The sequence below is a fragment of the Hypanus sabinus genome, chromosome 3 (genome assembly GCF_030144855.1).
Source record: "Hypanus sabinus isolate sHypSab1 chromosome 3, sHypSab1.hap1, whole genome shotgun sequence".
NCBI classification, from domain to species: Eukaryota; Metazoa; Chordata; class Chondrichthyes; order Myliobatiformes; family Dasyatidae; genus Hypanus; species Hypanus sabinus.
Window position 1 is genome coordinate 155,463,898 of NC_082708.1, and position 22,240 is coordinate 155,486,137.

The 22,240-nt window shown below is 44.3% G+C and overlaps 1 protein-coding gene across 1 annotated transcript in view; it reads left to right on the plus strand.

Moving 5' to 3' along the window:
• The window catches only part of grid2 (glutamate receptor, ionotropic, delta 2), a 1,097,559-nt gene that overhangs the window by 957,669 nt on the left and 117,650 nt on the right, over nucleotides 1–22,240 (plus strand). The window contains exon 13 of the mRNA XM_059963403.1: nucleotides 16,509–16,704. Within this exon, the coding sequence (XP_059819386.1) occupies nucleotides 16,509–16,704 (196 nt within the window). The remainder of the gene's footprint in view (nucleotides 1–16,508; nucleotides 16,705–22,240) is intronic.

A 22,240-nucleotide genomic window follows, 5' to 3' on the forward strand; every position in this document is an offset into this window, starting at 1 on the left:
CATCTCGGCCCTTCTAGTCCATGCCGACACTTACACTCACCTAGTCCCACTGGCCCGCACTCAGCCCATAACCCTCCATTTCTTTCCTATCCATATACTTAACCAATTTTACTTTAAATTACAATACCGAACCTGCCTCTACCACTTACACTGGAAGCTCATTCCACACAGCTGCCACTCTCTGAGTAAAGAAATTCCTCCTCATGTTACCCTTAAACTTTTGCCCCCTAACTCTCAAATCATGTCCTCTTGTCTGAATCTCTCCTACTCTCAATGGAAAAAGCCTATCCACGTCAATTTGATCTATCCCCTTCATTATTTTAAATACCTCTATCAAGTCCCCCCCTCAACCTTCTACACTCCAAAGAATAAAGTCCTAACTTGTTCAACCTTTCCCTGTAACTTAGGTGCTGAAACCCAGGTAACATTCTAGTAAATCTTCTCTGTACACTCTCTATTTTGTTGCTACCTTTCCTGTAATTCGGTGACCAGAACTGTACACAATACTCCAAATTCGGCCTTACCAATGCCTTGTACAATTTTAACATGACATCCCAACTCCTATACTCAATGCTCTGATTTATAAAGGCCAGCATACCAAAAGCTTTCCTCACCACCCTATCCACATGAGATTCCACCTTCAGGGAACTATGCACCATTATTCCTAGATCACTCAATGCCCTTCCATTTACCATATATGTCCTATTTAGATTATTCCTACCAAAATGTAGCACCTCATACTTAGCAGCATTAAACTCCATCTGCCATCGTTCGGCCCACTCTTCTAACTGGCCTAAATCTCTCTGCGAGCTTTGAAAACCTACTTCATTATCCACAATGACTCCTAACTTAGTATTGTTCTATATTTTAAAAACATGTAAACCAGATCAAGGTACTTGCATGAAGAGACAAGGAACTGCAGGTACTGGGATCCGAAACAAAAAAAAAAGTTTGCTGAAGGAACTCAGCAGGGCTAGCAGCATCTGTGGAGGGAAATGGGGAGCTGGCATGCGGATTAGAATAAGAATCATGATCTGAAATGTTGTTTAACATTTCCTTCCACAAATAGTACTTGACTCATTGAGTTCCTTGTGGTTCATTTTTGCTTAAGATACTAATAAAATAATTAAAAATAAAGTAAATAAACTCAAACACTTGTGTTCATCTGTTTTTCATAGGGTCATATGAATGGGGTGACCAATCATACACAGCCTTCCCTGTCATAGAATTTTGGGGCCTGATGGAAAGAGCCTCTGGTCCCTCCCTGCATGAAGGTACCCTACCACTGGACTCAGTGGTATTTCCATTGACAAGGAGATCAGATCATCTGATCTCCAGTTCACCTCAGACTTTCATTATTTGGCTCCCAAAGGAACCTTTAAAAATTCCATATCACTGACTTTGGCTGTGGAAATTTTTTTGTTAATTGGTATATTCATAAATTAGTTTATTATGGTCAGGTGTACTGAGGTACAGTGAAAACTTTGTTTTGCATGCCGTCCAATCAGTTCAGGTAATAAAACACTGCATTCAGGTAATAAAAAGGAAAACAATAGCAGAATACAGAATAAAGTATTACAGTTACAGAGAAAGTGTTGTGCAGGCAGAAGTTAAGGTGTAAGGTAAATGAGTCAATAGCAGATTCAATGGACTGAATGGGCTAATTCTGTTCATTTGATTTATAGTCTAGGAGTCCACCTTCTCATACTTTAGAACCATTCAATTTTCTTATCAAAGTGGGATTTAATCTATTCTTGCTTCTGGTGGTGCATGTATTAGCAATTCAAAATCCAGACTCGAAATCCTCCAATAAAAATTATAGAATTTCAAACCAATTAATATCATGAATGAAAATATTCAGAAAAAAAACTACAAATGCTGGAAATTTGAAATAACAACAGATAATGCCAGAAAGAGACAGCAGGTCAGACAGTATCTGTGGGAAGAGATACAGAATTGTCATTTCAAGTCAAAGGCCCTTAACTAGCCTTGTCTTTGTCCTGAAGCTTTATTTCTGTTTCTTTCCCCACAGGTATGACCTGACTTGCTGAGTGATTCCATAATTTTCTGTTATTATTTGTAGTAATTATGAATCATGAATAATGATAATCACCAAGCTAATGAACATCATAAAAATTTGTTTGATTTATTGATATTGTTCAGGAGAGGAAATCTCCCATTGCTACCCAAATATGTGCCTACACAGGATATGACAACAGACACATCAAACAAGGCCGGACAATGAATTGCAGTGGCTCCTACACCCATGCACAAATTTTGGAATTATCACTTTGGCCTCGTCAATCACTCTCATGTGTGTTAAAGCTCATGACATTTGCCGTGCCTCCTCTTCCTGTTAGTTGTTTAAATTATCACTGCTTTTCATTGTGACATTGTTTACATCTGTCCCAAGCATCTCCTCTTTAACATACACGTTGTAGCTTCAGAAGGTTGGCACTTCATCTTTAGTTATACGAAGTTTGCTTGTTTTCCAGATCTGCTCTTCAGCATGAGAGCAAGGAGAGAATGAGGACTGTGTAGTGAAATCAAACCAGAAAAACTCAAAAATGATAAGCAGTTCAGGCTGCCTTTTTCTCCCTGGTCTGATGAAAGATCATTCACCTGAAACCTTGAATTTGCTCTTCTCTCTTCAGATGCTATGTCCCCTACTGAGCACCACCAGAATTTTGATTTTATTTAAAGCACAGCGACTTAAGTGACAGTCCAAATTTATAAGCTTGAAGTATTTTATTTTTATATATGAAAGACTCAGAACACAACCACGTTTAAATCTCTTGACCTTGAGTTATTCATTTTCTAATTAACGGAGAGCAGATGGTGTGGCATAACAGTGTAAGAGTTTCTCCAGTGGTTTCAGACTGGTCTGTACAGAAGTGTTGCAGCAGCTCACATCCCCTCTAAAGGGAAAGCTTTGGTGTTGAGGGATCATTCACACCTTTGCAATCCTCCCACAACCATCTGCTACCAGACAAACTATCGATCATGAGAAAAGTGCAGTGGAGCTTCTGCTTTAAGCACAGTCAATGATCCAAGTAAAAATAGCACCATTTTCTCAAGATTTCCAGCCTTGTAATGTCTGTCATCAACTTGCAAAACTGGACAGCCCTTTAGACCATAAATTTTACAAGTGAAAACATTGTTTATTGCAACACACTTTTTGATTCTGTTTGTTCAGAGATAAATATTGCTCAAAACAACAGCAGAAATTTGCTTTACTGAAGATCTGATTTGCATTCTCTTCTTTTCTCTGATAAAGCACATAGTAAAAATTTTCCAAATAGAGTCAGGAATACTCAGTATTTGGCATAGCTTTCAATCGATTTATTGCAAGCAATTGGGCAGGTAATTCAGGCCTCAAAGTCAAAGAGTATTTAACTAACTTCAAAGTTCAAAGTAAATATATTATCAAAATACGTATATGTCACCATATACAACCCTGAGATTCATTTTCTTGCAGGCATTCTCAATAAATCCATAATCAGAATCAGATTCAGTTTTATTATCACCGGCATGTGACATGAAATTTGTTAACTTAGCAGCAGCAGTTCAATGCAATACGTAATATTGAAGAAAAAAAATTATAATAATAACTAAATAGGTAAATCTTACTCAGTATACATATATTAAATAGATTAAAAACCATACAATAAACCAAAGTAATATATTTTTAAAAAGTGAGGGAGTGTTCACAGGTTCAGTGTCCATTTAGGAATTGATGGCAGAGGACAAAAAGCTGTTCCTGAATTGCTGAGTGTGTGCCTTCAGGCTTTTGTACCTCCCACCTGATGGTAACAACGAGAAAAGGGCATGCCCTGGGTGCTGGAGGTCCTTAATAATGAACGCTGCCTTTCTGAGACACAGATGTCCTGGGTACCGTGTAGGCTAGTACCCAAGATGGAGTTGGCTAAATTTACAACCCTCTGCAGCTTCTTTCGGTCCTGTGCAGAGCCGCCATCGCCGCCCTCGCCCCCCCCCCCCCCATAACAGACAGTGATACAGCCTGTCAGAATGCTCTCCACAGTACATCTATAAAAGCTTTTGAGAGTATTTGGTGACATGCCAAATCTCTTCAAACTCCAAATAATGTATAGCCACTGTCTTGCTTTCTTTATAACTACATCGATATGTTGAGACCAGGTTAGATCCTCAAAGATCTCAACACCCAGGAACTTGAAACTGCTCACTCTCTCCACTTCTGATCCCTCTATGAGGATTGGTATGTGTTCCTTTGTCTTACCCTTCCTGACATCCACAATCAGCACTTTTGTCTTACTGATGTTAAGTGTCAGGTTATTGCTGCAACACCACTACACTAGTTGGCATATCTCACTCTTGTGTGCCTTCTCGTCACCACCTGAGATTCTACCAACAATGGTTGTATCATCAGCAAATTTCTAAATGGTATTTGAGCTATGCTTAACCACACAGTCATGGGTATAGAGAGAGTAGAGCAGTGGGCTAAGCACACACCCCTGAGGTACACCAGTGTTGATCATCAGCGAGGAGGAAATGTTATCACCAATCTGCACAGATTGTGGTCTTCTGGTTAGGATCTAATTAGAGAGGGAGGTACAGAGGCCCAGGTTCTGCAACTTCTCAATCAGGATTGTGGGAATGATGGTATTAAATGCTGAGCTATAGTCGATGAACAGCATCCTGACATAGGTGTTTGTGTTGTCCAGGTGGTCTAAAGCCTCATGAAGAGCCATGGAGGTTGCATCTGCCATTGACCTATTGAAGTGATAGGAAAATTGCAATGAATCCAGGTCCTTGCTAAGGCAGGAGTTCAGTCTAGTCTTGACCAACCTCTCAAAACATTTCATCCCTGTGGATGTGAGTGCTACCAGGTGGTAGTCATGAAGGCAGCTCACATATTCTTCTTTGGCACTGGTATAATTGTTGCCTTTTTGAAGCAAGTAGGAACTTCTGCCCGTAGCAGTGAGAGGTTGAAAATGGTCCTGAATACCCCCACTAGTTGGTTGGCACAGGTTTTCAGAGCCTTACCAGGTACCTCATCGGGACCTTCCGCCTTGCAAGGATTCACTCTCTTTAAAGACAGCCTAACATCAGCCTCTGAGACAGAGATCACAGGGTCATCAATTGCAGGAGGGATCTTCACAGCTGTAGTTGTGTTCTCCCTTTCGAAGCGGGCATAGAAGGTGTTGAGTTCATCTGGTAATGAAGCATCACTGTCATTCTTACTATTGGGTTTCGCTTTGTAGGAAGTAATGCCTTGCAGACCCTGCTAGAGTTGGTCGTGCATCCAATGTCACCTCCAACCTCATTTGAAATTGTCTCTTTGCCCTTGAAATAGCCCTCTGCAAATCGTACCTGGTTTTCTGATACAGGCCTTGGTCACCAGACTTCAATGCCTCAGATCTAGCCTTCAGTAGACAACATATCTCCTGATTCATACACTGCTTTTGGTTTGGGAATGTGCAGTAAATCTTTGTTGGCACACACTCAGGTCCTAATGAACTTAGTAAAACCTGCAGCATATTCATCCAGGTTTGGAGATGAATCCCTGAGTACAGTCCAGTCCACCAATTCAAAGCAGTCCTGTAAGTACGCCTGTGCTTCCCTTGTCCATACCTTCTTGGTCTTCACTACTGGTGCCAATAGAATCAACGAAAGACTGCACCAACTTGTGTGATCAACCAGTGTGAGAAAGAAAAAGAGAGAGAGAGAGAGAGAGAGAGAGAGAGAGAGAGAGAGAGAGAGAGAGAGAGGGGGGGGGAGGGAGGGAGGGGGAGAGAGGGAGGGAGGGAGGGGGAGAGAGGGAGGGAGGGAGGGAGGGAGGGAGGAATCAAGAACTTGAGATGAAGAGTCCTTGAAAGCGAGTCCCTAGGTGTGGGAACATTTCACTGATGGGGCAATGAAGTTATGGACTTTGGACTTTGGTTAAAAAACCTGATGGCTGAGGTATAATAACCATTCCTGAACCTGGTGGTTTAAGTCCATAGGCTCCTGTTTCTTTATCCTTATGGCAGAAGCAAGAAGAGAACATGACTTGGGTGGTGGGGGTCATTGATGATGGATGCTGCGTTCCTGAATCAGCGTTTTATGTGGATGTGCTCATTGTTAAGGAGGTTTTTACCAATGATGGGCTGGTCCATGCTCACTACTTCTTGGAGGATTTTCCTTTCAAGGTTTTTGGTGTTTTCCTACCAGGCTGTGATGCAGCCAGTCAAGATACTGTCCACTACACATTTATGGAAGTTTGACAAAGTTTTAGAATCTTCACAAACTCCTGAGGAAGTAGTTTTCTTCGCAATCACACTTACACAATGGGCCCAGGACAGGTCCTCCAAAATAATAAGGCAGAGGAATTTAATGTTGCTGACCTTCTCCAACTCTGATACCCCTATGAGGACTGGTGCACAGAACTCTAGTTTCCTCCTCCTGAAGTCAATAATCAGCTCCTTGACCTTGTTGTCATTGAGTAAGAGGTTGTTGGCATGGGACCACGCACTCAGATTTTCAGTCTGCCTCCTATATGCTGGTTCATCACCACCTTTGATTGCACCTTTCCAAGGCAGTGCAGAATCAGCTGTGGGTGATAATGGTTTATAGTAGCTAATCAAACAAAAAACGCTAATCAAAGCATTTTGAAATGTTCCATAACAACCAGGTTATTCATGAATGTCCTGAAGAGCTCACAAACCAGGTTGAATCGGTACAACTTGCCATGGTAATTAATTCAGGTTGGAAAAAGTGTGACCGATGTTAAAATCAGGGCCCGCTTACAGCACACTCATTTCAAAATTAGCCAAAAAGATAGAGAAAACTCAATTTGCATTGCATTTAATTTACACTGTAGACTCAGTTATCTTTAGCACTGGTTGCTTTTTGGATTTGGGGTGAGAAACCCAACACAACTGAGGGAAAGCACTTAGCTATTGAACAGCAGTGCCTACATTAGATCGGGTGAGTAGAGACTGAGCTTCATGTTAGAAATCAGAGTTCAAAGATTCAAAGGTTCATTTATTATCGAAGTACATATGCAGTATACAACTCTGAGATTCTTCTTCTCCAGATAGCCACGAAGCAAGGAAACTGCATGGAAGTCAGTTCAAAGAGAACAAGCAATCCTTTGTCCCACACGAAAAACAATGGAAACACAACTATCAACCCCCACCAAAACCTTTTCTCTTGCAAAAGGTGCAACAAGAACATCAGCCCCACCAAAACCCCCTCCCCTGCATAAAATACAAGATGAACATCGGCCCCTAAATTCCCCTCCACCCCCACACAAAAGGCGCCAAGAACATCGACCCTCCAAACCCACTTCCCCCCCCATACATAAAAATGAGAAAGAATGGGCAAAAATATGGAATATAAAAACCATAAGACTAAAAATGTCCATAGTCGATAGTCCGAATCCATAAACGCAGAACCTCGGTGACATCCTCCAACATCATCAAAAGAGAGAGACACAACTCGAATCAGAGCCCTACCCTGCAGGCACTGCATAGACTTCTCTGGCAGCAGAACAATCCGATCAGTGAATAAAAGGCAAATAGTTAGTACTTGCCTTCCACATTCACATTGATGTTTCAATCTTCCATGTCACTTTAATCAGCGAATAATGGAAGCATTTATCAGCGAAATGGAGTTGATGACCTGGCAGGATAATTGTGTCTTGATCTATCCCTTTGTCACCTCCCTGAATCATTTCTGTTGTATAGGTGATGTTGCCCAATTGTATATAAATATAAAAACCCAGAGGAACAGTATATCTTCCAGCCAGACATCACACCAAAATATGGAACAATATGCTAACTATTGTACAGTAATTTTACCAGGCTTCTAAATGTTTGCAGTTTACTGCATAAGAAAAAACACCAACACAAGATAAATCATGGAAAACGGGAAGCTGCAAGAAAGGATAAGGGAGGAAAGGGTATTTGTGTGGGATATGCCTTGACAGAGGAGCTCACATTATAGTCCTGTTCAAACAAGTTGCCCATCCATTAATTCAATGACACAGAAATGTGAGTGTGTCAGATCTGGAATGCTTCCAATGAAGAGATCAGCTATGCTCGAGACAGACATGCGCCCCAGAAGTGGTGGGAAGTTCATTCCAGATGGATGATGAATACCAAGTCCTGCCATTCCAGTGGCTCAAATGAGCTCCAGTCATACTCATGGAAGATGATGGCAGTGGATCCTATTGGCAAGGCCTAGGGCAACAAATTCCTTTATATGAAAGGTACTTACTTCAGAAATCCTTGCAATATTAGCAAGATTAAGTGCTTGAATGGGGAAACAGAGCCAAACTACTGTATTCCCCCACCCAGTGCCTGAGTCTCTGACCACATGGGCCAGCAATGCTGGAGAAGCAATTCCAATGGTTCTATCAAGATGTGCAAAACAGCTGGATGAATTCAGCAGGTCAGCCAGCATTCGTTGAAAGAAGCAGTCAACGTTTCAAGTCGAGACCCTTCGTTGACTGTAATGGTATGGTAAGCTCTGAAAGGCAATGTTCTGGCTTAGTCATCAAGACTGTCAAGGAGACTCAAAGTTGGCAAATAAGAGTAATACACAGAAGGAAAACAAAACATTGGGAGCATTTGATGCCTCTGGGTCTGTACTTGATTAGGTTCAGAAGGATGAGGGGGTATCTCACTGAAACCTATTAGATACTGAAAGACCAGAATATAGTGGACATGGACAGAATGCTTCCATTAGTAGGAGAAATTTGGGTTTGAGGGATGAAGGCTGCGTCAGACAAAGAGACGTCCTTAGAACTGAGATGAAGAAGGGCTTCTTCCCCCAGAGGGTGGTGAATCCGTAATACTTGTTACAATTGAGAGCTGTGGAGGCAAGTCATTGAGTGTATTTAAGGTAGAGATCAGTAAGTTCTTAATTGGTTTGTTCATTAAGGGATATGGGAAAAAGGTGAAAGAATGTGTTTGAGATTAAACAAATCACATGATTGAACAGTGAAATAGACTTAATGGGCCTATTGGCTTAATTCTGCTCCTATATCTCTAAAATAAAATAGTGTTTTCCATGGCAGCTTCAGTTGGAATCAGCACTATTAGACTAAACTACCATCCGGAGCCCATCCCCTGGAGTTTGAAGAGGATTACTCTAGTAGGGAAATAGTGCTTGGATGAATCTACTGGTCACTCACTGCAGATATAGCAGCTTCCTTTGAAGCTTGACGAGTATTTCTGTTTCCAAATGTGCACCTGCATTGCTCACAGCTCCAATGGGATTTAAGAATTTCACAGGACAGGAAATTACACATTTAACCTGCAATAAGTTTTAGGAGATAAACAGATTTTACAATAGTGCCTCTTGAAAAGGAAGAAATCATGTCAGAAATAATCTTAAAAGAACTGCTGAGCACCACATTCATTAACATTTCTGCAAATGAAGCCTTTATAATCTCCAGAATATTGTAAACTGTGCAAACTTCAACAAAATATTACACTGGAATTTGGTGATAAGAGGACAAGAATAAGTGAAGAGTTCTGCCCTGCAATCCAGCTCCTGTTGTTCAAATCCTCTTTCAATGTTTCCATTGACCCCATTCATTCCTGTTCCTTTACCAAAGCGATAGTATTTGCTTTTCATTTACTTAAGCCACCTCCAATTTAATCACTTTATTTTGAGTCAGTGCACAGACTTTTGTATTTTGGTAAATCCCTAATTTTGAACTTTCCTTGAGTTCATCCCACAAAACTCAAGAAGCAGAATGTTTAGACCGTACAGAATGCTGGAGAAGTAAATTAAGTACTGGCCTTTATCAAAAAGGTGTTGGAGTATACAATATAGAGCATTCTTGCCACAATTGTACCAGATCTTGATGAGACCATGAACAGACAATTAGCTATAGTTTTGGTTTACCTATTTAGTGAGTGAGTGAATGAGTGAGGCCTCCATCAGTCAGGGTCAACCATGAATGTTATGTCCTAGCAATCAAGATACACAAGCCTGGACAGTACAATATGGAGAGCAAACTGTTGCTCATGTTGTAATCTCTCCTTCTGAACCCAAAGGAACAGCAGAGACCGATACAACTTGGATCCAGTTGTGCCGCAGGAGTTGCCAGTCAGTGTTGAACTCACTGTAGGACTGCCTTTGGGACTCCGGCTCCAGATTTTTCCCTCGGGGTTTACTCCCGAAGCCTTTCCCATGAGTGGGTATAGCCACAAGGCAGTGGAGTTTTGAGATCAGAGTCTTGAAGAGCTGCCAACTACTGCTAAAGAGCCCCATCTGCCCAAAGCGACTGGTTTTAAGGCATCAGTAACCCTCCTTCTCCTGTCAGTAGAAACGGTTCCACCAGGCTTAAGATGTAGGCCACGCATGAAGGCCAGGAGCTGGACTTGGTTGTCAAAAACTATTTGAGATGCTTGCCATTGGGAGAATTTAAAATAGTTAGTGGAAACTTGTCCCTATTACCACCCCTGAACCTTAAGAAATCTATTTAAGGAGAGATATATTTGCATTAGAGATATGTATAATGTTCATAGAGACATATATTGAGACAAGTACCGTGATTCTCGAAGATCTGGTGAACATTTCAATTTGCTCTGCACAAAACCTGTTGGTTCCCCAGTACAATAGGATGTCAATAAATAAATACTGCTTCCTAGCACATTCCAAGCACAAAAGTATGCACTAAAGTTTGGTGCAGCCAATGCAAAAATGTTACAGGAAATGAGTGCAGTCTGAGGCCCTGTGTAACAACCCTGCAAGCTTTCAAAGGGTGAAATTATCCAAAGAACTACATGAATGGCATTTGTTCTTTGTACATGAAATGTATTAACTTGATGACAGGGATGGAATGAACGTTGTACATTTGGACTTTCAGAAGGCCTTTGACAAGGTGCCACACATGAGGCTGCTTACCAAGCTAAGAGCCCATGGTATTACAGGACAGTTACTGGCATGGTAAGACCATTGGCTGATTGGTAGGAGGCAGCGAGTGGGAATTAAAGCATCCTTTTCTGGTTGACTGCCAGTGACCAGTGGTGTTCTGTAGCGGTCGGTATGGGACCACTTCTTTCTATGCTATATATCAATGATTTAGATGATGGAGTAGATGGCTTTGTTGCCAAGTTTGCAGATGATATGAAGATTAGTGGAGGGGTGGGTGGTGGTGTGGAAATGGTAGGCTGCAGAATGACTTAGACAGATTAGGAGAATGGGCAAGAGACCGGTAAATGAAATTTATTGTTGTAAAATACATGGTCATGCATTTTGCTAGTAGAGATAAATGAGTAGACTATTTTCTAAATGGAGAGAAGATCTGAAATGCAAAGAGACCTAGGTTTCCTTGTGCAGAACACTCTAAATGTTAACTCACAGGTAGACTTGGTGGTGAGAAAGGCAAATGAAGTGTTAGCATTCAATTCAAGAGGTCTTGAAATACAAGAACAGGCACATGATGATGAGTCTTTATAATGCTCTGGTGAGGCCTCACCTTAAGTATTGTGAACAGTTTTGGCCTCCTCATCTGAGAAAAGATGTGCTGGTATTGGAGACGGGTCAGAGGAGGTGCACAAGGATGATTTCAGCAAAGAAAAAGTTATCATAAAGGGAATGTTTGTTGGCTCTGGGTCTGTACTCACTGGAATTTAGAAGGATGAGGGATGATCTCATTGAAACCTTTCAAATGTTGAAAGGCCTGGACAGAGTGGATGTGGAATGGATGTTTCCCATGTTGGGGGGAGTCTAGGACAAGAGGGCACAGCCTCAGCATAGAGGGCGTCCATTTGAAACAAAGGTGCGGAGAAATTTCTTTTGCCAGAGGGTGGTGAATTTGTTGAATTTATTACCATAGGCAGCTGTGGAGGCCAGGTCACTGGGTATATTTTAAGGCAGAGCTTGATAGAATCTTGATAGGACACAGCATGAAAGGTTACAGGAGGAAGGCCGGGGAGTGGGGCTGAGGAGGGTGAAAAAGGATCAGCATGTTTGAAGATTGAATGGTGGAGCAGACTCGATGGGCCAATTGGTCTAATTCTGCCCCTATATCTTATGGTCTTCTGGACATTACAAATGTATAACATTGAAAGTCCAATTAAAGTATGGACTAAATGTCACTATAAATGTAAAGAAAGTTGTTGCAGCCAAACATAAGTGAAATAATTGTCACTGCCGACTAACCTAAGGATTTGCTATACTTGCAGGACGTGCCCTCGCTCCAGTAATGATTATTCCTAAAGTCGAGGATATGTATTTGATCCTTTATTAGCAATTAGCAAACATACAATCTTGAAGCGATGAAACTTAAGCATACCCAAATGTAAGCTAAGTGTAATTAAACGTTATTGAGCAGTCGGCAAATGTTACGACATCCACCAGTCTCCAGCTACAAACTGCAATGAGAAAAGCAAGAAGACATAACTTGTTCACTATGCTTTACTACACCCCCCACTCAGGTGACTCATTGCCATAATAAACATAATCACCATGCAACACAGTATACAATGCTGATAGCGAAACAACACATGGCTCCTACAAAAGTCAAGCACTATATTTCTATTTCTTGCATGTATTATTGTGAATAAGGTTTATATTTTGAAATACATAATATATCCATCCAAAATTGGCTGGATTGATTCCTAGGGTGAAGGTGTGGAATGAGGAAAGGTTGAGTGGGTGGGGTCTCAGTTCTTTGAAATTTTGAAGAATGAGATGTGATCTTATTGAAATATAAAATTCTGAGGGAGTAAATACGGAGAGGTATTTCCATCCTGGAAGTATAAAACCAGACATGTCATTTCAGATTCAGGTGTCATCCATTGAACATGCATAAGGATTTTTTTATTTCAAGAGGTTGTAAGTATTTGGAATACCCTATCATAGAGACCATTGGGCATGGAGTTATTAAGACAAAAATTAAAAGATTTCACAGGAGTCAAGAGTTATAAATATTGGACAGCAAAGTGGAACTGAAGCCAAGATAAGATCAAACATGATCTTACTGAAGGGCAAAACAAGGCTCTTATGTGCATCTGGCTCACGATTCCAGCAGCACAGGTTGGATCTCAGTCTCTGGTGCTCTCTGTATGGAATTTGCACATACTCCCTGTGATCCTATGAAGATCTGCCAAATATTCTAATTTCCTCCTATATCCCAAAAGCATGTGTTATTAGGTTAATTGTAAATGGACATTTTATGATTGTGCAGATACAGTGGGATGAGAGGCCTGTTTCCAAAGATTATTTTTTCTCGAGCATTGGAGACGAGGGGAAAACTGGTGGCAGTCTCCATGTTTATGGGAGGCATAGGTAGGGTAGGAAGTCCATATCTTTCACCCAGGGTACAAATGTTTCATAGCTTTAAGGTGTGAGTCATAGAGTTATCAAATCATAGAGCACAGAAACGGGCTCTTCATCCCACTCTTCCATGCCAAACATGATTCCTATCGGAGCTAGTCCTATTTGCCTGTGACAAACAAGAGAAAAACTGCAGGTGCTGGAAATCCAAGCAACACACACAAAATACTAGAGGAACTCAGCAGCCCAGGCAGCAGCTATGGAAAAATGTAAACAGTTGATGTTTCGGGCCGAGACCCTTCATCAGAACTGAATCAGTCCACTGTTTACTCTTTTCCATAGATGCTGCCTGAGCTACTGAGTTCCTCCAGCATTTTCTGCGTCCCCCATTTGTCTGTGTTTGACCCATATCCCTCTAAACCCTTTGTATCCATGTATCTGTCCAATTACTTTTTAAATATTCTTTAAGTATTTGCCTCAGCTGCTTTCTCTGACAGCTCATTACAAATATTCAACACTCTCTGAGAGAAAAAGTTTCCACTCAGGTTCCTATTAAACCTCTCCCCTCTCACCTTAAATCTATACCCTCTAGTTCTTGATTCCACAACTCTGGGGAGAAAGACTGTACACATACACTCGCTCTATGCCCCTCAAAGGGGATTCAAAGAGAGGGAAGGATGTTTAAAGGGGATATCCAAGGGCAAATCTTTTACACAGAGAGTGGTTGCTGCCTCATATGTCCTGCCAGGGTTGGTGGTAGAAGCAGACGTGATAATAGTGTTCAAGAGACTTTCAGATAAGCACATCAATATGCAGGGAAGGAGGATGTGAATCATGTGCGGGCAGAAGGGATTAGTTTAAATTGGCTTCATGCTCAGCACAGATGTTGTGGGCTGGATGGCCTATTCCTGTGCTTTACTATTCTGTATTAAATGTTCTGACACCCTACTTGGCTAACTCTAGCTCCTATTCCTTATGTTTTACTTGATTCAATTACTTATTATCTAGCAAACTCACTTCATCTCTCCATTGTTTCATCTTATTTAATGCTTTTGCTGAAATAAAAATTTTCACTTGTTCCAATTTTTAAGTTTAACATTTGAAATACGAACCCACCCCCCCCCCCGAACTCAAGCTCAATACCATTCATATTGTTGTCCCTGTTTATGTTAATATTTTATAATTTATTAACTTTTTGGAGATGTGGATTCACTGCTAAGACCAACATCTACTGTCTATTATTGATTGATCTTGTAGTAGTGATGGTGATCAGTAGCTTTCTTGAACCACTGCAGTCCTTTCACGGTGCTTCCACAAAGCTATTGGTAAGGGCATTCCGCAATTTCAATCCAGCAGTGATGAGGAAACGAAGATATATTTCCAAGTAAGAATGTAGGCGAGCAGTTTTAAAAAAAACATGTAGGTGCTGATGACCCGCTGTACCTGCCACTCTAGTTCTTTTGGTCATAGACGTCATGGATTTGGGAGGTGCTGTCAGCTAGCCTAGGTAAATAACAGTTGCATTTTAAAAATGTGAACACTACAACCACTAAACATGGGTGAGGAGGAATGAATGCTTAAGGGTGTAGTTGATGGGATCCCATTTGTGGGTAGCATTTTGTCCTGGATGGTGTTAAGTCAATGAGTGCTGTTGGAACTCCATTCATCCAGATAAGTGGGAGCATGATATTCCCACTCTAACTTATTCCTGTAGTCCCAAATGTTCTGTTGCTTGTGTACTTGAGTTCTGGTCAATTGTAATCCCAGGATATTGATGGTGAAGGACAATGACCACAATACCATTAAACAGCAGGTTTCTTTACAAAGTTCACACAGAAGCCTAGAATGACATAAGGTAAATGTTATGTTGATGTTTTAACAAATTAATCCATAAGTCTATCACACTAATAATGTTAAAGGACTAGTGAATAAATCAAGTGAATGGAATATAATTTATTTTCTCTAGTAGCTTTATGTGCAGCGTGCAGAAGCAGCAAGTTATTAAGGCAAATGGAACATTGTCTTTTATTACGGCAATGGGAGAAGTCTTGTTGCAGCTGGCTACAGTGTTGGCAAAACCACACCAGAGTACTGTAGAGAGTTTTGGTGCAATATACTTCCCTTAGGGACAGTCTGAAGAATGTTCATTAGAGGAAATTCAGCCAAGAAGGTTGTTTACTTTATCAGGAGGGATTACTAGATTCAGCCTATGCTTTTTGGACATAAAAAGAAAAAGGATTGATAGGTTTAGATTCTGTGGGGTAAAATGTCCTAGCGGGTGAATTTGGCATGTGATGTTTTCAGGATAGTTATCAGTACAGTGTTAGGATCTGCTTCAGCATAAGGGGGACACCCATTCGAAGAGACTTATCTTCTGACACTGGGACTCTCCATCTCAAAGAGCCGTAATGATATACTATACTAGTCTAACTTTTGGATGACGGAGATTTAGAAGGTTATGGGCCAAAGGCTGGCTAATGGGACTAGCTTGGATGGAGCATATTGATTGGCATGGACCAGTTAAGCCAAAGCTTCTGTTTTTGCACTGTGTAATTCTATGATTCCAATACTAGAGAGCATGTATTAAGATGAGAGGGGGTAAGTTCAGAGCCGATACGCAGAGAAAGCTTTTTACACAGAGAGTAATGGGTGCCTGCAATACATACAAGGGAGGTTGAAGCATATATGCTAGAAGCTTTTAAGAGGCTCAGTGCAGCGAATGGAGGAATATAGATATTGTGTAAGCAGAAGGGATTAGTTCAGTTAAGCTTTTAATTCTGAGTTTAATTATTTCAGCGCAACATCGTGGGCTGAAGAGTTGGTTCCTGAGCTGCACTGTTCCATATTCCATGTTCTTTGATCTTGCCTTTACCTTACAGAGATATTTCAGATCTCCTGCACCTCCTACCTCACACTGGGGAAGTAAGCTTGCTGATGCAATTTGTATGAAGTTCAAGTATGATATTTTTCCCTTCCACTCCATTACCCATACCTTGGAGAACCATTGCAGAAGCAGTACCTTGGTTATGGGAAGTTTAGCTAATGCTTCTTAATATATGCTACTGAGATCAACAAAGTGTTTTGTGTATTCAAGTTAAATTCACTGCTAACTGAAGCTTTCATTCAAATTAAAAGTAAAAGCTTTCAGACATGCCTAATCCATATTTGACCTTAAATTAAGTCCTCTGGGCATTTTTTTTTTCAATTGGACATTATTTATTTATCCTGACTTTTCTTATATCCTAAAGGTCCCTACAGGATCTTTCAAAGCAAACAGACATTCCTTACGGCACGGTGATGGAGTCAGCTGTGTATGAACATGTTCGAGTAAAAGGAATGAACCCTTTTGAGAGAGACAACATGTACGCACAAATGTGGAGGATGATCAACAAGGGTAATGGGACAGAAACCTCGGTGAAGGATTCCCAGGAAGGCATTCAGAGGGTACAGTTCACTTCTCTTGTCTATCTGTCTCTTAAGCATTAGACTAGATCAGTGCGTGTTAGTTAATGTGCATGTGAAGGAGAATGAAAAACGGAAAACTGCATTTCTTCTCTGAGCTGCAGTTATGTTCTTCTTTTAAAACTGTTTGTTTTCCTCTGCTGCTTTATATCCTACTTCAGCTCATGTAAAAGGGAAGTGTCAAAATGTCATAGCATACGGGCAGAGGCCCTTTGGCCTATTATTTCATGCTGATCAACACTTATCATCTATACAGATCCTATATACCTGCACTGGCTCAGCAGCTTTCTATGCCTTGAAAGTGATTGACATGCTCACCTAGATACTTCTTATTGTTAGAGGTGGAAGGTGTGCAGCTAACACAAAAGTCCCCAGCAAAGGAAGTAGACAGACAAGTGCATACGTGCTCATTTCCTTCTCATTGTTCATGGGGTAGATGCAAAGTCACATTCTACAGCTCCGAGCTGTTGCAGACTAGTGTTGCACTAAAGGTTTGGTGTGAAGACCCTATAACTAAGAGGTTATACCAGTAAAGAAAGATTGAAGAGAACATTGTAATCCTTACAGAAGATGGGGGTGGTGATTCAATAGAGGGCTTTAAATTTGACATGATAGAGTTGGAGAAAGTGTTTGTATTTGAAGGGAAGAGCAAAATCAAAAACCATAAATTTAGTTTATCAACTAATAATCAAAGATGGGAATTTGAGAACTGTCTCTGCCAAGTGGTTAGGATCCTTTCTGAGTATACAGACAAATAGCATGGACCATTGGAAACAAAGCAAAGTTTAAATCACCAACACAAGTGCCAGCTCGTTGTGCGATAAGATCATAGCAGATCTCTTACCCCAGTCCTACTTCCCTGCATGAACCTCAGATCCCTTGATTCCATTAATATCTAAAAATCTACTGATGTGTTCAAAGACACCGAGATTCAGATTAGTTCATTGTCATATACACCAGGGTTGAATGAAATTCCTTGCTCAAATGAAGCTCACCAATAAGCAGGATTGTTGTGATACTAAGTAAAACAATAACAACAGTTTAGAGCACAGAGCGTTGCAAAGTATTGTCACGCAACTGAGGTAGTGCGAAAAGGTGGCAGTGTGAAAGAAGTAGATTAAGGGTTCAAGAATGTGACAGCACCACTGGGAAAGTAATGAAAAATGATGATGATGGTGGAGTGAGATGGATAGGAGGAGACACGATCATTGAGGTAACCAATTGGACCAACGTTGTATTTTGTAAAATTGTATCATCACTATATTCACAATTACAGATTGCAATATTATTTTCTATTGATTGATTCATTGAATAATTTAAGTTCAAGTTTCATGTTTAATTATCATTCTGTGGCGACCCATTTCCTGGCACATCCGAACCGGCTCACAATTAGATAGCCTACGGGGGCTTGCGAGCACAGAGCTTTGGAGCCTCTGCGCCACGGCAGGCAGGTTGAGGGAGGCTTAAAAGTGAGGCTGAGGATTTCGAATAAAGTTTTTTCCTTCGACTGCAGTTACCGACTCCGTGTCATAATTTTAGCGCTGTGTGTAGCACACCACTACAATTGGTGACCCCGACGGTCCAAACGATTTTTGGACCAGAAATGACCGACGCCGCCTCTGTTCATGCGGTTTAATTGAAACTGCCGGGTTTCTGGACACAGCAACCGAACCTATGGTTCCAGCAAGCCGAAGCCCAATTCCACGTTCGCCAGATCACCTCAGAAGACACCTGCTACTACTACGTGGTGAGTTCCCTCGACCAGGACACAGCGGCCCAGGTCGCGGAGTTCGTACAGTCGCCCCCGGCAGACGGCAAGTACACGGAATTCAAAGCCCTGCTCTTCAGGACTTTCGGACTCTCATGGTGCAAGCGGGCTGCCCGTTTACTGCACCTGGATGGCTTGGGCGACAGACCTCCTTCGGCTTTAATGAATGAGATGTTGTCTCTGGCCGACGGACACACACCCTGCCTCATGTTTGAGCAGGCATTCCTGGAGCAGCTGCCCAAGGACATACGCCTGCTGCTGTCCGACGCGGATTTCAGTGACCCCCGGAAGGTGGCAGCCCGGGCGGACTTGCTGTGGAACGCCAAAAAGGTGAGCGGGGCGTCCATCGCACAGATCTCCCAGCCACGCTCCCAGCAGCAAACCAGTCCAGGCCCGGCCACAAAGCCCACCAACCCCCGGCCCAATGAACACTGGTGCTTCTACCACCAGCAGTAGGGCGCAGAAGCCCGCCGTTGTCGCCCACCCTGCAAGTTCCCGGGAAACGCCAGGGCCAGCCGCCGCTGATGGCTACGGCGGCTAGCCATCGGGATAGCCTCCTGTATGTGTGGGATAGAAGGTCGAGACACCAGTTTTTGGTCGATACTGGTGCCGAGATCAGCGTTTTACCTCCGACGAGTTATGACACCCGCAGCAGGGCACCGGGTCCCCCCCGAGGGCCGTGAACGGCAGCACAGTAAGGACCTATGGCACCCGTCAGGTGCAGCTACAGTTCGGCTCCAGCCAGTTCACGTGGGACTTTACACTGGCTGCCGTAGCCCAACCGCTTCTGGGTGCGGATTTTTTGCGGGCTCACAGCCTACTGGTCGACCTGCCCAGGAAGAGACTGGTACACGCCGAGACCTTTCAGACATTCTCCCTGGGTGCAGCCCAGTTGCCAGCCCCTCACCTCGGCTCCATCACGCTGTCCGACAACGACTTCATCAGGGTCCTGGCGGATTTCCCATCGGTTCTGGCACCGCAGTTCACAGCGGCCATGCCCTGACACGGCGTACAGCACCACATCCCGACCCAGGGACCACCCCTCCACGCCCGCGCTCGGTGGCTTCCCCCGGACAAGCTCCGACTGGCGAAGGAGGAGTTCCAGAGGATGGAGGAATTGGGGATCATCCGGCAGTCCGACAGTCCATGGGCCTCCCCCCTGCACATGGTGCCCAAAGCGACGGGAGGCTGGAGACTGTGCAGCAACTACCGCAGGCTGAACGAGGCTACCACACCGGACCGCTACCCTGTGCCGCACATTCAGGACTTTGCAGCAAACCTGCACGGCGCACGGATCTTCTCCAAGGTAGACCTCGTCCGAGGGTACCATCAAATCCCGATGCATCCTGAAGACGTCCCCAAAACGGCTCTCATCACCCCGTTTGGCCTTTTCGAGTTCCTCCGCATGCCGTTCGGCCTGAAGAATGCCGCACAGACGTTCCAGCGGTTAATGGACACGGTGGGACGGGACCTGGACTTCACGTTCATCTATTTGGACAACATCCTCATAGCCAGCAGCAGTCGGCAGGAGCATCTGTCCCACCTCCGTCAACTCTGCGCCTGACTGAGTGAGTACGGTCTTACAATCAACCCCGCCAAATGCCAGTTCAGACTCGATACCATTGACTTCCTGGGCCACAGGATTACTAAAGATGGGGCAACTCCTCTGCCCGCTAAGGTAGATGCGGTCCGCCACTTCCCCCGACACACCACGATCAAAGGCTTTCAGGAATTCGTAGGTATGGTCAATTTCTACCACAGCTTCCTCCCTTCAGCTGCCTGGATCATACGCCCCCTGTTCGCCCTGATGTCAGGTCCAAGCAAGGACATTACCTGGGACGAGGAGTCCGCCACGGCTTTCGTTCAAACGAAGAAAGCTTTGGCGAACGCCGCAATGCTAGTACATCCCAGAATGGACGCCCCTACCGCCCTCACAGTGGACGCATCTAACACGGCAGTCGGTGGGGTGCTGGAGCAACTCATCGCAGGTCGCTGGCAACCCCTGGCGTTTTTCAGCAAACACCTGCGGCCACCCGAGCTCAAGTACAGTGCTTTCGACTGGGAACTGTTGGCGATCTACCTGGCAATCCGGCATTTCAGGTACTTCCTAGAAGGTCAGCCCTTCACCGCGTTCACGGACCACAAACCACTTACCTTTGTGTTTACGAAAGCATCCGACCCCTGGTAATCCCGCCAGCAACGCCACCTGTCCTACATCTCTGAATACACGACGGATGTCCGGCATGTCTCGGGTAAGGACAATGTCGTGGCAGATGCGCTCTCTCGCCCTACCGTTCATGCCCTTTCCCAAGGGGTAGACTTTGAGGCACTGGCAGAGGCGCAGCAGGCAGCTGAGGAGATTCTGAGTTACAGAACCGCAGTCTCCGGTTTGCAGCTCCAGGACCTCCCCGTGGGCCCGGGTGAGAGGACCCTACTCTGTGATGTCGCCACCGGCCAGCCCCGTCCCGTCGTCCCGACAGCCTGGCGGCGCCGTGTTTTCGACTCCATTCATAACTTGGCACATTCCTCCATCCGGATGACTGTCCGGATGGTTTCCAGCAGGTTCGTTTGGCACGGACTCCGCAAACAGGTCAGTGAATGGGCCAAAACGTGCATGCACTGCCAGACGGCCAAGGTGCAGCGGCACACCAAAGCCCCACCGCAGCAGTTCCGCCCCGCCTACCGGCATTTCAACCACATTCATGTAGATATCGTGGGCCCCCTACCAGTGTCGCACAGAGCGCGGCACCTCCTGACTATCGTGGACCGGTTCACAAGATGGCCAGAGGCAGTCCCGCTCACCGACACCACCTCCGAATCTTGCGCCCGAGCCCTGATCACCACCTGGATATCTCGCTTTGGTGTACCGGCCCACATTACCTCCGACAGAGGCGCCCAGTTCACCTCCAGCCTGTGGTCAGCTATGGCCAGCCTTTTGGGGACTCAGCTGCACCACACCACTGCCTGCCACCCACAGTCGAACGGGCTAGTGGAGCGTTTCCACCGTCACCTGAAGTCGGCCCTCATGGCCCGCCTGCGAGGAGCCAACTGGGCGGACGAGCTTCCCTGGTCCTACTCGGCATCCGCACAGCGCCCAAGGACGACCTGCACGCCTCATCGGCCGAGTTGGTATACAACGCGCCCCTGGTCGTCCCCGGGGAGTTCCTACCAGCCCCACGGGGGCAAGAGGAAGATCCAGCAGCAGTCCTGGGCAGACTACGCGAGAAGCTCGGTAACCTGGCCCCCATACCCACTTCACAGCACGGGCGGAACCCGACCTGCGTACCCAAAGACCTGCAGAACTGTAAGTTTGTGTTTGTACGAAGGGGCGGGCATCGGCCACTGCTGCAGCGGCCATACAAGGGGCCGTTTATGGTGCTCCGGAACAACGGGTCCACGTTCGTGCTGGACATTGGGGGGAAAGAGGAGGTTTTCACGGTGGACCGCCTCAAACCGGCCCATGTGGACCTGGCACAACCAGCCGAGTTTCCGGCACCTCGGCGCAGAGGCCGACCTCCCAAGCAGGTTCCGGTCCAGACTGTGGACATTGGGGGGTGTATCGCCGGTTCTGGGGGGGGGGGGGTTATGTGGCTACCCATTTCCTGGCACATCCGAACCGGCTCACAATTAGATAGCCTACGGGGGTTTGCAAGCACAGAGCTTTGGAGCCTCTGCGCCACGGCAGGCAGGTTGAGGGAGGCTTAAAAGTGAGGCTGAGGATTTCGAATAAAGTTTTTTCCTTCGACTGCA